The sequence below is a fragment of the Buteo buteo genome, chromosome 4 (assembly GCF_964188355.1).
Source record: "Buteo buteo chromosome 4, bButBut1.hap1.1, whole genome shotgun sequence".
NCBI classification, from domain to species: Eukaryota; Metazoa; Chordata; class Aves; order Accipitriformes; family Accipitridae; genus Buteo; species Buteo buteo.
In genome coordinates, this window is record NC_134174.1 from 29,151,841 (window position 1) to 29,168,200 (window position 16,360).

At 38.8% G+C, this 16,360-nt stretch overlaps 1 protein-coding gene across 1 annotated transcript in view; it reads left to right on the forward strand.

Annotated features, from left to right (window-relative positions):
• Nucleotides 1-16,360, forward strand: part of TET1 (tet methylcytosine dioxygenase 1) — an 80,093-nt gene that overhangs the window by 49,363 nt on the left and 14,370 nt on the right. The window contains exons 7-11 of the mRNA XM_075025335.1: nucleotides 744-952; nucleotides 1,904-2,054; nucleotides 5,586-5,675; nucleotides 6,148-6,285; nucleotides 14,626-14,965. Of these exons, the coding sequence (XP_074881436.1) occupies nucleotides 744-952; nucleotides 1,904-2,054; nucleotides 5,586-5,675; nucleotides 6,148-6,285; nucleotides 14,626-14,965 (928 nt within the window). The remainder of the gene's footprint in view (nucleotides 1-743; nucleotides 953-1,903; nucleotides 2,055-5,585; nucleotides 5,676-6,147; nucleotides 6,286-14,625; nucleotides 14,966-16,360) is intronic.

Consider the following 16,360-nt stretch of genomic DNA (forward strand, 5'->3'; position numbering starts at 1 on the left):
CTTGTATTGCCTAGCTTTAATGTGGGAGTAGGACTGCCTGGCTTTTTTTTTTTTTAGTTCAGTGGTATATTGTATGGTTCCATATTGTGTTAGTCTTTTTGTTTCATGGATAAAGTTGACAAAGGTTGCTTTGTATATCATACCGTTTAGTAAAAAACTTCAGCACTCTGTTGTGTAGGTTTTCTAGGGATATGTTCTGAAAAATCTCATTACTTCCTTCAATAAGAATGGAGTTTATTTTCATCATCTTCTTCTCATCTTACTTTGTGAGGTGGGAACCTTTTTATGTACTGACGTGTCACTGTGGTAACCATCCTAACCCATGTGTACATGTGTTTTTGTGATGTGCTTTTATGTACCTGCATTCTGGGTTTTGGCAGTATGTTTTCAGTATTACTTTCAAGGTAACTGTTAGGTTTGCAGTGGATCTGTTGTCTCAGGATTATTATTTCCTTCTAGTAGTTATTTTTCTCTTAATCCATATTCTTTATTGTTTGTGTAGAACATCTAAAATATTCCTCCTCCTGTAAAATGTACTGCTATTTCTTTTACAGGTAAAAAGGCAATGCAAAATCATGTTCTATACCAGAGATCAGTGTGTGATGCTGTTCCAGTCCTGCTTGCTGAGGGACTCTCTGGGCAGCAGTATTTCTTACTCTTCAAGGCCTTATGTGTCCCAGAGAAGAGCATTGCATTACATGTTTCCTACACTTATCTAAGAATAAACAAAATGATTCTTCCAGGTGATACGAAGAAGTAGCGATGAGGAAAAGTTGCTGTGCTTGGTACGTCAGCGTGCAGGACACCACTGTCAAACTGCTGTCATCGTGATTCTCATACTGGCCTGGGAAGGGATCCCTCATCTCCTGGCTGATACGCTGTACAAAGAACTGACGCAGAGTCTCAGAAAATACGGCTGTCCCACCAGCCGTAGATGTGCGTTAAATGAAGAGTAAGTTACTTTAATAGTAAATTATTGTTGTGTTGCCTTTTGAATGTTCTGCAATAAATAACTTGAGAATTCAATAGTTCAACTAATAAAATAACTATACAAAAGCTCATTTAAAACTACAAACCACTAGGTGTCATTTCAGTATAAAAAACTTAGTTCCTGACTTTTCCTAGAGACCAGGCTGTAAGTGATAGTTGTACATGCTACACCCAGGGAAAGGGGTGGCAGTGAACTTCTGGCTTTGTGCGTGCTGCCTGAAGACAGTCAGTGTGCCCTTTCCACACAGGGCCATGCTAAAGAGCTGCTAAGAAGGTGATATGTGGCTTTTTTAAATAAATGAGAGATTGAACACTCAAAATTAGGATCTTCCTCTCTGTGCCTCTGAGAGGATTTAGTTTAATTGACTAGATAATATATTGCAACTCAGGCTCTGTAGCAGTGCTGCCTTTGTGCTGATTTTTGTGTAGCCCACATTTAACAGACTCTAATAGCTGTACAGCAACCTGAATCTAATGCTTGTGCTCTTAAAGGGCTGGGCTGAGTAGAGGTGTTACACTTTGAAAGTTGGATCAGTTTGGAGCTAATGGTATTGCCGCACATAAAAAATAATTATTGGATTTAGGGGTAACCTTTAGTAGCAGTGGTATTTTCTTGGATAAAAATTTTATCCAACTGGAGAAGTCAAAATCAAAGTAACATGGGTATTATTTATATAGCTGTAACTGAGTGTTATGTATTTATTTCCCAGAAGTGGGACTCTGGGGAGTTGAGACTGTCTTTATGGGGGAAAAAGTCTGTCCTCTACATATTAATATTTCCTTAACAAAAAATACCTGGTTAAACCATATACTTTATAAATTCCTCTGTTGTTATGCTATATATTATAGGATTGACCTAAAAAAAAGAGCCGTGTTGTCAGCTGACTTGATGTGTCTTTATTTCCTTTCATAGTCGTACTTGTGCATGTCAAGGACTTGATCCAGAAACTTGTGGAGCATCATTCTCATTTGGCTGTTCATGGAGTATGTATTTCAATGGCTGTAAGTTTGCCAGAAGCAAAAACCCCAGGAAATTTAGGCTTCTCACTGATGACCCTAAACAAGTAAGATTTATTTTATTTATTTTATTGTTTGTTTGGTTTTTTCCTCCAAATACTTATTCTGATGATTTTCAGAATTAGAAATGGAATCTACAGATATCCACCCCTTCTCTCTCACACACGTATGCATAGCTTACCACACAGGCACCCAACTAAATGTTTTGTAAATGTAGTATTTATGATTCTTCCACTGTATGAAAACTTAGCGTTGTTTACTATGTATTTAAATACCCTAAAATTATCCTTAAATGCTTTTATGTATGGATATTTGGCTCCACTGTCTAACTCTGTATGAAATGTTAATTCTTTGTCAGTATAAAGTACAGCTAAAGGTTTTTCCTAAGGACCAAGCCTGTACCTCAGAGATTCAGTCCTTTTGCCTTGTCATAGAAAATGTTGTACCTTGGGTTGCACTGCTTTCACACTGCTGTCTGACTAGCTGACAACCTGGTCTTCTGTCTGCCACCTAGAATAAACTGTTTTTTCTGTGGACAGCATGTTTTTTAAACACGCTTGAAGGAATGAATACACTAAGATATGATGCAGTGAAATGATACTGTAATTGCTGCTTATGAGTGTTAGTGATGACATAAAGCTGAGATAGCACAGAAAATACAGTGGTGCATTATGTGAAGTAATGAACCTCTTAAAAAAAAAACCAACCAAACTTGTTTTTTACATTGGAAGTATTTTCATGAAGAAGGAATAAACATGTTGTAAACTGATAACCGCTGCCTGATGAACTTACCTTCCTCAGGGTAACTCTAAAGTGCCTTTTGTTCTGACTGTAGATGTGTCTAACCCCACTTCCCTGTGGAACTCCTAGATAAAAGTATCATGTCTTTACTAGCACATCTGGCATGCTGTAAGAGAGATATACTATAGTATAGCAGTCAGTTACCTAGTTCTCCATTTGGGTTACCCTGCTGATAATCCTTGGCTCCTGAACTCCACTGCTACCAGCTACAGAAAAGACCCAGCTGGTTGAAGTCCAGACAGTAACAGAGGTATTCTTGCATTTTTTAATGTGTAGTGTACACGTGCGTATGTACACACAATGTTAAACATTATTTCTTGGAAGAGAGAGATGTCAGTTGACTCACTGGAGCTAAATATTCCTCCCAAGTCCTAATTTTTTCCTGAAAGGGTTGATGAAGCATCTTTTATGCATATGTGCATGAATGCAAAACCCTCAATCTCCTCTGAGTTGTGCTGTCCACTCGCATGGTGGGTATTGAAGTGGGGAAATTCTGCCTCAGCAGAACAGAGTGTGCACAGCCCTTGTGCCCTTCTTCTCACTGAATACATGACTAAGGCAGTACAAGCTGAAAATAGCCCTGCTTGTCTCAAGAGGGAATTTATTTTACAAATTTTCAGTTTATAGAAAAATGTATGTATTGGGCATTCTTTCATTTTAGGAATCCTGTTCCTTCTCCTTGTCCTTTTCCATTTTCTGTGATCCTGTGGTTTTAGGGTGTCCCCCTGTGTAATGCTACACATGGAGCATTCTGTGCATGTGTTTTCTCTGGGGAATCAGCAAAGGTGGCAACCTTCATAGGTACTATGTAATGAAATATTAGGCTGTGCCAGATCTCTTACAAGACAGCTCCAAGAGGTCTGTCTGTTGTCAGAATACACTCCGTGAGACTGCAAGCTCTGATGGTGGCATCACTTCCTCCAAGTCTGTGAAACGGCCACCCTGAGCCCTGTTCGGACACTTAGTCAAGCACGACAGCATTCACAGCAGCACCTGGAAATGATACCCTCCTCATGAGAGCTGTCTGGCACAGCCTGTTCACTTGACAGGTAACCTGCAGGTTTTTGCAGGAGAATGCCTTCTACCACAGGGCAACAGCCATTGCCTAAAAGAGAAGATACTGAACCAGGACATTTTCTAGATTTGTGATCTAAAAGTGCATTCCCTCATTTCTTCTTTTCCATTGAAGTTGTTTTAAAGCCTCTTTGGATTCTGCAGCTGAGAGGGGATGAGGGTTGCACAGCACACAGGCACTCCATAACTGTGTTTGCCTGCGAGGGAAGTGTGTGCACCCTTAGGCTGCCACCATGCAAAAACCTCCAGCTGTAGGCGACAGTGGTGCTTGGGCAGTTGTGGTGTGTGTGCAGGTTGTCAGTGCGTCTCAAAGTAGTAAATAATTTTTCTCTTCATTTGGTTTTGTCATTAATTTTTCTAGCAGATACTTCTTTTAGCTAAATATTGGATATTGATGATTTTGCAGATGACATAAAGCTAGGAGGTATAGCGAATTAAGAAGAAGATAGTTCGAAGTCCAGAAAGACTTGGATCATTTGAAGTACTGGATAGAGTGAGATGAGGTTAAGGGTGTAATACATCTAGGTAAGAATAGTACATAGGATGGATAATTAAGGATGCATTACCTTCCATGCAGTTCAGAAAAACTTGTGGTAGTGCTCAACAGTTAATAAACTGGCTGTAGTCTGAGTTAAAAACACGGTGTCGTTTTGTAATGCAAGATCACATTGAAAAATGTGAAAGTATCCTTGTATGTTTATATACATTGGTGTTTACAATATATGGTGATAAGTGGTGGTGTTTGTTTTGGTTTGGATTTTTTTGAACAAAATAAAGTAAGCTGTTATTTTTTGCCACTATACAGCATGCAAAACTGAAGCTGCAGTTGTCTGTCAAAGCCTGGCCCTTGGAGGAAAACAAAGTAGGGAGTATGTCACCACCCTTTTCTTTCCCAGTTGGTCAGTGATTTTCCTGGAAAAGCAAAAATTTAGGAAAAGAATTTAGGGATTGTTTCTATAAACAAAAGTTTAAATGTCACACTGCCATAGAAGCCCACCTAGCTATCTCCATGTTTATACAGCTTACCTCAAGGAAAGGAATATTACTTCCTAATCTAATAGATATTTCCATAAAGTCCTGAGTTTTGCACCTCCAAAACCCAAAATATTTATTGAATGTTCCTAATAAGAATTCTGTTGCAATGTTAGAAACCTCCCCCTTCCCCTAAGAGCTGAAATTAATGTTAAATGCTATTGGCGAGTTACTCATACAATTAAAAGAAAAAGAGAATGGAAACCTGGGATTCTTTCAGCAGACCTGTACTGACATAAATTAAGGCCCCATAAGCAAACCACTAAAAGAAGACCTGGGGTTCCATCTTCACTCAGCACGTGATATAATTTTTCTCTTCTGGATGTTACTTCTCTATTTTGTGTTGAGCATACCTCATTCCTCCACTGTCTATGTGTCAGAAGAAGGAAATGATGCAAAAATCAGTTCCTTGTGTATTGGGTTTCTTTACCCTAGCAGATACCTTCCATTGTTATTTGGTTGACTTCCATTTAACAATTTTGGTATTTTAGTCATGCAAAAGTAGGCTTATTTATGGTTGATGACAAAAGGCACCAAAACAGAAGTCAGGTTAATAAAATTTAAGATAGAGGTGGACTTCCTTAGCTTTGCTGACTTGTCAGGCATATCTAAACTGGATTAGATTCTTTGAAAGCAAACTACAGCGCTCTGAATGTTGTCTTTCTCTGCAGGAGGAACTTCTTGAAAATAATTTGCAAACTTTAGCAACTGACGTGGCTCCGCTTTATAAAAAGCTTGCTCCTGAAGCTTTCCAGAACCAGGTAGGTCTGTGACATTCCACTAGCGTGGCTGTAGCTCTGAACAAGCAGCATAGTTTGAAAACAAGATGAAACCCCAAAGCATGTTCATGGGTAGAAGCCGCGGACCTCGCAGATGTGGTGAATCCCTGTGCTTACTTACAGTGGTTGCTTCATTTGGCTAGTTTTAAAAATACTGCACCTTTTTTTTGTTTCAGCTGATGGTTGAGTTATGCCCTGAGCTGTGCACAAGTAAAGGGCTTAGAGAAAATACTGTAAATAAAACGTTTTTATTATTTAAAGACATTTTGCCTCTGGCTGAGCCTATTATCTTGTTGATGTCCAGTCACAACTGTTGCATGTTTCACAGGAAAATATGTGCTTTCCTGTCATTCTTATGGGCTGCATTTATTCAGTCACCAGTGCAGTTGTGGCTCGTGGGGTTCCAAGTCGCTCACTTTCAGTCCCAAGTACCTGTAGTTTATTTTACTTCTAGGTGGAAAATGAACACATGGGCCCAGACTGTCGGCTTGGATCCAAGGACGGTAGGCCTTTCTCTGGTGTAACAGCTTGCATAGATTTCTGTGCCCATGCCCATAAGGACACACATAACATGCACAACGGAAGCACTGTGGTATGTACATAGGATTTTCTCATTTGTACTGTTTACTGTTGTGATTCCTGTGTGTTTTTAAAATGCTGCTTGATTTAGTGGGTACATTTGCATGAAGTTTTTTAAGGCATTATGAAATTAACTGCATGTTGTCATTTATAAATTCCCACGTTGTTTGCATATATTTATTACTGATCGACAGAGGACCTAAGTTCATCTTATTCCAGAACAGACTGAGAAAGATACGGGAGTGACCCTTCCTACAAAATCTCTTAATTCTTTTAAGAGATCCAGGCCCTTTGGAGAGGATTGGCCATAGGACAGATAAGCTACTCACAGTAAAGGTTTGATGTTCAAAGGCAAATAATTATCTAACTGAGGAGTTGTACAGACTTCTCTAGAGGAAGAGCTAAACCAAACTGTTTCTTTATTAATTTACCTCCCCCAGGCTCAGTTCTCATCAAATTGACTTTTTCTTGCACAGTGCACTTACCAGGCTTCACATTAGTATAGTTACTAGTCAGAAAGTAGGGAGTATGATATCATGGTGGAATCAAGTGACTGTTAAGATCTTTCAATCTCACTATGAAAGGAAAACCTACAGGTGTGGGGTTTTTTGGTGTGGTCGTTGTACCAAATACCTTGCTGGATTGCTAGTGAGAAAATCAGTTGGGAATTACTTAGTTAAGTGATCTTTTAGAAATTGAGACCATACTCTTGAAGAAAGACAAGCACAAAGGAGAAAAGAAAATAAAACTGGCAATGTGGGTTTTTTAGTAGTTAGAGCATTGCAGTGCTCTAAATAGCTGGGATGACTTGTTGTACCTCAGTGGAGGTAACACTCAAGAATAATTTCTCTATCAAAGGATGCATATCTGGGAAAAAAAAAATCTAAAATCTCTGCCTACTCTAGAAACGGTCTTTTTAAAAATCCAGAGATGAAAATTGAAGAATTATGTTGCTGTGGTTCAATAAAATGTTGCATTCAAAGGTATACGTAACATTTAGCGTTTGTGTGTAACAGCAGTGAAACGACTGGTACAATTGTTGAATATTAATTGTGTGCTTGGATGTTGGCAAATGTCTGTTACTTTAAAGTACAGAAGCAGGTCTTGGAATTCACCAGGAATGCCAGTCCTGAACAGACAAATATTTTTGATTAGCACTGAATTCTACTTACATGCGGATATTCTGTAAGAAAATGCTGGAAGCATACTTTGCAAAATATTAGTAAGATGTTATGAGTAGTAGTCTCATGTGTAAGTACTGTCCCTTCAAAGCTTTTGAAGCATAGGAATTCAAACCTCTTAAAGATCCCAAATTTGAAAATGAGACTTCCTTTTCATGACAAACTGCATGGTATACTTTTTAACGAAATTTAATTTGGGTATTCCGAAAATAGTGATATTTTGTTAAGTGCTACCTTGCCTCTTAACTTAAAGACAAAATGAAATGGAAACTGAGTCTGCTACTCATTCTGCCACATGGGATCCCAGAAAAGTCATAAGTTATGGCCAGAAGCAGCTGGAGGGACAATTAGCCCTTTTTTTGAAGAATGTATTTCGGGAATAGTTCTACAAATGCATTTGTCTGTAATCATCTGTTGTTATTTCAGCTTCAGCTTATCCTTGATGGTGTTGGTACTTTATTTCTACAGATTGTACATGGTGTGTTTGCAAGAAATTCCAAATCTAAGCAGCATGAAAAATTATGACCCGTGTAAGGTTGTTGTATAGGCCAGAACTTACCATTGTCTTTCTTATCATGTTCTGCCAAATCTTGTCAGTCTTGCAGAACATTATTGAATCATTATAACTGCTGCAAACTATGCCTTGGAATTGGATTTTCATCAAATAGCTAACTCATACAGAGTTTGACATTCTGACATTCTCTTTATTTAGATTTGATCTCTCTTTGTTTTAATATACTTGCAACAAAGGGCTATATATAAATAGGAAATCACTGCAAGTATTAACACTCAATTTATATACTTGAATTGGGGCATTTGGAAGGTGAAATAAGAGTTCAGAGTTACCTAATGATCTATATACAGCCTTCACAGTGAGTAGATGTGGGTGTGATTGATAGGACACAGAGAGTGTTGGTCTGTCTGGGTATACAGTTACTGTGGTACATATTGGAAGCCTAAAGCAAACAATGTTGTTGGTTTGCAAACGGGGTGATAGGACATGCTGGGCTTTCTCCAATCTAGATCGGTTCGATGATAATCAAAATGAAGGTTGTTAATTTTGGCAGATAACCAAATCGGGCAATAACATAGGAAAACTAATGGTAGGAAAACAAAAAGAAATTACTACATGTGGATTCTAGCATCTGTCTGGTCACCTCCTGCCTTCCCATCTAGTTCCAGAAGCTGCTTTGGCTACCTACATAGCTTAAAATACATTATGATTTCTCATAAATCACTGGTAATAATGGTGGAGGGGTCATTTACATAACTATGACATATTTTGTCTGTTAAAATGTACTATGTGCAAGTAATTCATCTAACCGAGTTGATAGCTTTCATATAGATGACTGTTTTCTGATAATGTGGTAAGAAGCAGAATGAGAATGATTTGCACTGCCTTACAAACCTCAAACATCCATAACTTTATTTACTATTTTTATCTTGTATTTTGTTTATTTGATTTTTTTAAATGGTAGTCACACCTCACAGTTTAAAGCCTGTACAAAGTGTACTTGTCATCTTGCACCTCGTTAGCGTTGGTAAGATTTCTTCCCTTCCTCCTTATTTCAACACAAAATCTTCATTTATAAAATTTGAAATTCCTCTAGACTAAAAAGGTTAAAATAAATACCTTATAAGATGGTATTTGTGAATGCTGCCAGCTCTATCGCCACTACTGAAGGCATAAGTGACACCTCTTCATTTTCTGCTTTCAGTTGTTGGTGGATCACTTTCACCACAAATATGAAAGAAATGCTGCACAGTGCACCGAAACTAAAGGAAAAACAGAAGCTATTTAAATCATTTAAACCAGACACAGACATGAGTTCAGCAAAACACTTAGATGAGTTTAATGATAAGCATGGAGTTTACTGTACACTTGAAGGAATAGCTTATCTAATGAGCTGCCAATAATCATTTCCTTACTCTGCCTCTGCCAGAATTTCAGAAAAGCGTTCTGGTATTTTTCTGGGTATGCATGTTCTGATGATCAGCTGCATTATTTGTATGTGACTGAAAATAAATGAGGCTGTCATTTTTATTAGTGAGGGGCGGGGAGTCTTTTGACGTGTCTTCTGTAGATACAGGATAGAATAGTACATCTTAACTTACACAAATTGAGGATTGCCATGGGAGACTTGATTAGCTGAACATCTTTCCTGCCTAGAAGAATCACACCCTGAATTTAGCAGAGCTGCTTTTTAGTAGAAAAGCTAAAAATAAAAATGAATATTCCCTGTTTGCTCTGTACTAGAATGAAAACACTTGGCAGTTCTACAGAGGTGTAAACTAACGTGTTTACCTGAAAGAAGCAAAAGTAACTTCTGCCTACAAATTGAGTTTTTTAAGAACCTTTAAGTCAATAAATATACCATCCATTTTTACTCAGACTCTTTTGTCATCTTTTAATGTTCTCCTAAGGGCCATTGATGTACATTACAACTGCAGTGTTAGGGTGCAGTGTTCCTTGTGGATACAAAGCTAAATGAGCAACACATAGATAAAAGCTTTATAGTTATTAATGGAGTCTGTGAAATGTAAGTATTTTTGTTTCTTTATTGGATTAGCTGCTAAGGATCACATGTTTCATACCTGCATGAATCTGTTTAAATCGCTGACTTACGGGGTTTTACAGTGACTGGAACAACATGGTTAATGACGACTTCGCTAGTTCTGTAGCATGTATATGGCTGTTTCTCATCCTGTGGGGCACGTTGCCCTTTCTGCTGGGGTTGAGGAAGGAGAGACACCAGCTGCGATTACATGTGATCATTGGTGCCACACAGTCTGTAGCAGGCACTGTGGAAGAAGGGAAAGAAGATAAATCTATGCTTCAAGGGCAGCTACAATATAAAATTTATTATTGGCAGCAGAACTAAGTAGTGCCAATCATCAATCCATCAACAAACTCTTCCTGATTTATTTAAAAAAAAAAAATCCTCAGCTCTTCCAATAACTTACTATATTTCTGTAGTTATAGCTCATCCAGTCATTGCATATAGGTCCAGGCCTTTGCAATAAATGACAGAGTGTCTCTGTGAGTGGCTAGACTGTGTCCAGGACCATGCCCACAGCTTGCTTTGTGAGCTACAGAAGTACTAGATGGTTAAGTTGGTAGTTCAGATTATAACAAATAGGAGGAAAGAGAAACCCCACAGGGCTGTAAAGGAAGGATTTTTGTTACTGTTCTTTATATGGTGAAAATGGAGAGACAGTAGTAGTTCACTCTATAACCCGCGAGCTCACAGATAGTGCTTTGTGTGCCATACCTGCGTTACAGCATACAGTACAGAAATGCTGTCTGATGACACTTCCTATGTGTGTATATAGTGGTCAAAAGGAAAATGTGTTTGGGGTTCCTTTCTCTGGCTCTCAGACTTACGCACGCTCGTTCAGGGTCTAACAGGCCAATAAAATGACACAGTTTGTCCCGGCTGTAAAGGCAAAGCAGCGTTGTTCTGATGCAGCAGCACCTTGGAGTCCCCAGTGGCACCCACTCTGCTTTCCATCTGCAAAGGAAAGATGAGTGTAGGAAACTTGATTCCATCTTTCAGGTTTACAAAGGCTGTTTGACTGCTTTGCTGAAACTTGAATTTAAAACATCTGTTCTTATGACATAGTGGAAAAGGCTACATCATTCCTACGTGTGAAGTTCAAGAGGACAAAGGCAGATCAAAGAGTCCAACAATAATGCGTTGGGAGCTGTGTGGCTACAGATGTTTCTCTGGAGATCTGTGGAGGGAATTTCACTGAGTTAGTGGGTGCATTTTAAGTTTAAAAGAAATAAAAATAAAGTTTTACAAATATGCAACTTTTACCATGACATCACTAAACCCAGAATAGGCAATGGTTTTGATCACCAAGCACACTGGAAATCTAAACAAACCACTTGGCCAACATTTTCTTTGGCTTTTGAGCATCCTGATGATTTAGCTGCATGTTCTGGAAAAAGTATTTAGAGTAGCAGGATATGCAGCTTCACTGTGTAAAGGGGCTTTAACAGAGTCCATGATTTTCTCATGTTCGGGTTTAATTTTGGTCAGTTTGCAGCACGGTATCAGTGCCAGTGGAAAACGTTGCTTTTAACTTCTCAGCGATAGCTTCTCTTTAAGTTTCTTAATGGAATATTTTGCACAGATTTGAATATTAGACTGGCTTTTGAAATGGATGTTTCTCATTTGGTGGATATTCTACTTCACCTGTAAATTGCTAGCTTACCTGTATGGCCTTAATTTATAGCTGGTCTCCCCGTAACATTAACTTTTCAGTTATCCACTTGCCATTGTGTCCTTCCTTTAATATTAAAATATATTACGGGGGACATGGACCTCGAAATTTTATACACATTAAATTTGTTGTCATGGTGTTTAGGCTGTAGGTGTACTGGTCTTCAGGTTTTTAACATAGCTTTTAATATACCTGAATTTCTTAATTTTGGGTGTTTTAACCCGGTATCTAATATATTGTGTTGAAGTTGACTATAGTTTCAACATACTTCTGCCAATACACTGCAGCCCTCATCTTTAGTTCCTCAAAACAGTTCTTTAGCTTTCTTGTTCTAAAGAGAGTGTTGGCTTTGTGGTAGTGACAAATACTCACTTTTGCTTAAAATAGGCCTTCCTTCAACCAATATGAGCTTTGATTTTTGTCTCTGCTTGTATGCTTTCCCCGAGGCCAAGCATTGTGAAAATGTAGAGCTAATCTACCTTTCCCTAATTGTAAGTCAGATGAAAGATGATTAATACTTTTTTAAGAGTAAATCTTTTTATAGAAAAGAATAAATGTACAAGATCAGTTTTCAATGAAAGTGTCTGGTAAAACACGTGAAAATTTAAAACTGTAAATTGGATGAGGGTCTCAATTTTCAAAATAAGCAAGATTGTGGCTTGAATCTTCAAGATTTGGACAGTTTTCAGACTAGTGCATCGGTCCAGACACATACAGGTCGGACAGAATATTTTTAAAGCCAGGTGAGAATCTTTCTGTTTCTGATGAGAACAAGTGAGAGCTAGGCCCCTTCATGCTTATTTCAGTACTGCTTTTGTTTTTAATGTAGAAGGGGAGGATGTGTTGGGCTTTCTAAGAACGAGTCATACGTCATTGTGCCCTCTGTACGCCCTACCCTCTTTCACCCTTCCTGAATAACTTTGAATCTGCTGGCAAAGTTCAACCAGATTTCACTGAACTCTGCAGAAACTGAATCATCTTTGGAGATTTTAACCGTTTGTTCCAAGTTGTGAAATTTCACTGTTGAGTGGGGGAGACGGATCCAGGTTAGCTCCTCCACCGAGGAGGCAGCAGGGTCCTCACAGCTGCAGCCCTGGGTGCACGCGCTGGCCTGGTAGCCAGGAGGCACGGAGTTTCAGCCAGGCCCTGCTTCCGAGGTGGGAGCAGGGATAACGGTGCTGGGGTTGGGCACGTGGGAGTGCGGGGATGGAGAAGTCCATAGGGAGGGAACCAGGCGTCACTCACTGCTCATGGAACAACTTGTTGTTTTTTCTAAATCTTCCTCGTAGTCCAAAGGCTGCCCAGTAGAGGTAAGTACGCATGGAGCAAGCAGATCAGTAAACGCTACTCATCAGCTTCTAATTGCCCCTTCACTTTGCCTTCTTAAGAACCCTTCTCTCGATCCTTTCAAAATGCCAGCTGAAAAGCTCTTCTCCTTTGTCTCTGCCCCTCAATTTTTCTCCTTTTGCTGCTCTGCAACTGTCAAGCTTTGCATATAGCTATTTATAAAGCCCTTACCACCACCTTATTGATTTAGGATTCTTAGTTTGTGATTCTGTAATTTTATTATTCTAGAAATAATTGTGTGATGCCTTTATGTGAAAGCTGTGCTGTAAAATCAAAAATGTTTGGTGTGTGTGTCCCCCCAAATAATAATATTATTCTTCTCCCCTGGAATGCTAGGCATGGTGACAAGATTCTGAGAAACTGGATTAACTGTTTATGATAGGCATCACATTCAGCCTACACAATGATGGAATGATAACGTTTCCGTTTAGGGAGTATCATCTCATCCTTGGAAGGCGCTCAAATTCCTGTATGTGTGTAGTTAGTAACTCCCTGTGAAACAGCAGCTTAACTAAGCCATGATATTAATGCATGGCTTTCTAGCGATGTAGTGTATTGTTGTGAAAAACAGTAGTCTTTTATGAATGTAATCAATAACACTATAAATGGCGTGACTATTTGTACACTCGCTTGTACGTGTAAAACTGTCGCCATCCCTTGGAAAGCACAGAACAAAACCAGGAAGCATACTGCTGATTTTAGCGCTTCATTTAGGGTGAAGGGTTAGGATTAATAATGGCCAGAACTCTAGAAATGCTGAAAATTGTAAGTACTGCAAAGGTTCAGCAGTAATTCAGAAAAATTATAAGAAAACCATTGCGATAAGTTTGAACATTTATCCACATTTCTGATGTGCCCTTATCAAACTGGATCTAACCAGCATTCTCCTCTCAGCTCCAGTATCTCACAACAGATAATTTAATAAGAGAAAGTAGGCCAGTGATCTAAGAGAAACCAAACATTTGCTGGGTCTCATGACTTAACTACAGCAGGCAGTCAGAGTTGGGGAAGGGTGTGAATTTCAGAAAGTGTGTATAAGGCGGGAGGAAGGGAGTTAGAGCTGAGATTGCTAAGAATACAGAGCAGTATGAGTAACTGTTTGTTTTTGGTTTTTTTTCCATTTGCCAGCCAAAACAAAAAACAAAACCAGTTCCATGTCATAAAAACTTCTTGTTTGATCCAAAAATAGTATTTTCTTTTTTCATATTTTTTAGTCCTTAAAAATGAATTTGAACATCAAATATGTATAAAAACAAAAAAAAAATCTGAATGCTTAGGAATTTACAGTATATTTACAGCTCAGATTATTTACCAAGGTTGGCATATATTTGTGGATAGTGCAAGTTGAGCCAAAGTTTCATTTTTTCCTGTCCAAGACATGGGTCTTGATCTTATTCTTCAAGTGCAAATAATTTTTCTGCATCATCATTAATCAAATAAAATATTTGTTCAGATGTTTGCATTTGAAAGACCCATAGCAGTGAGGCCATAAACTATGAGAAAACAATGAAGTCTAGGATGACTGCTTAAATATTTAAATAACTTTTGTATTTTATGTCTGTGGTTGTATTTGTAAATTTTTCTGTTCTTGCCAGGTCTGTACATTAACGAAGGAAGATAACCGGAGAGTGGGGGTGATTCCAAGCGATGAACAGCTCCATGTGTTACCTCTTTACAAAATTTCACAAACAGATGAATTCGGCACCGAAGAGGGACTGGAAGCTAAGATAAAAGCCGGAGCCATACAGGTGCTCACAGCTTTTCCCAGAGAAGTACGAATGTTAGCTGAGCCTCTCAGAGCTACAAAGAAAAAGAAACCAGACACAAGGAGGACCCTGACTGAAAAGCAGCCATTAATAGATAAAAAATATCCAACACCAGTAAAGCTGAAAACTGAAGCCCCAGAAAATCTTGGCAACACTTTGCATTGTTTAGGTGAGTGGTGCTTACTAAATTCTGCCAGTCTCTTCTGATACTGTGTTGCCTCTTACCCATCTGAGGGGAAGGAAAAGCTCCTTAATACTTGGTTTTATAAAATACTTGTATAGCTGGCATTTTAGGAGCTAATGAGCAAGTCAGTGTAGTCAGTATTCTCTCTTGGCACAGCAAAAAAACAGGTGATCGCCTAAAAATAAAGTTTGTGGTGGTATGTGAGCACCAGTAAAATATTGCCAAGTTCCCTTATTCTAATAAATAATGGCAGTAGGATCATCTTGAAATACTGTTGTAGGAATGCTCATCTAAATAACCGACACGAATTTCTCTCATTTGAAAGAACAAGAGCTGTGTTACCCACTTCCTATGAAAGACAATGGCTTTCTTGGAATCTGAGTTGATGATAGTTCCCTATCGATGGCATGGATACTGCTGCAAAGCAAGAGATTTGCAAAAAACCCCAGGTTTTATCAAATAAGACAGTGCTTCTCAAATTGTTCTTTGAAATATTATTAGCAGGGGCCAGAGAGAAGGAATCCATCAGCAGCTAGGTAAAAGGTATGCCACGGTTGTTCTGTTACAAGAAGATCACTGTGGCCAGAGCCTCCTGCTACAGGACGTGTTTGTGCAACATAGAATCGTGACTTGGCTGAGCTGTGCGGAGGCGCTTTTGATTTATGCTGTTGTACCTGGGGTCAGATCTTGGACCAGTACTTCAGAGGATACACCTATTCTATGGGACTTTGCAGTAAGGAGAAGTAGAAAAGAAGGAAGAAGTGGAGGAAGCCATGGACTTAGATTCTGTGATCAGAGGGGGGAAAAATGATTAAAAGGAATTAAAGCATAGCCTGTTTGCCTTTTAGGAAGGAGAGAGGAACATTAGTCAGCCTGCTATAATTTTGAATTTTATTTCATGAGAGACATCCAGAATTATGTAGTAGATTTAAGGGGAGGAATAATAGTTAAATGTATTTAGAACAACATCTGCATTTTGGGGGGATAAAATTAAAAAAAAAAAATCCATTTGACACATTTTCATAACTGGCACTCAGCACCCTGCTTTGTCTCAGTAGAGGAGTCAGGGCAACCAATAAACACTGCATATAGCAAGATGGAATAAGAACAAGAAAAGCAGTTTTATTGACACCCCTAGGAAATGAGACAGACATTCAGTTAATCTACATGCAAGTTTGGGAGACACAGTCCAGGCTTTGAAACAAATATAAAAGGGCTCCTCTGGCTGAGGACAACATCCAATAACTCTGAAGCAATGATTAATAACTTCCATCGTGCTCAGGGTGGAGTGGAAGTCCTGGAAGCGTTAGAGGGCTCTGGTTTGGGAAGGAATTCTGAAATTGTCTGATCTCACTGGAACGTTGTTTTGGAACACTGAAA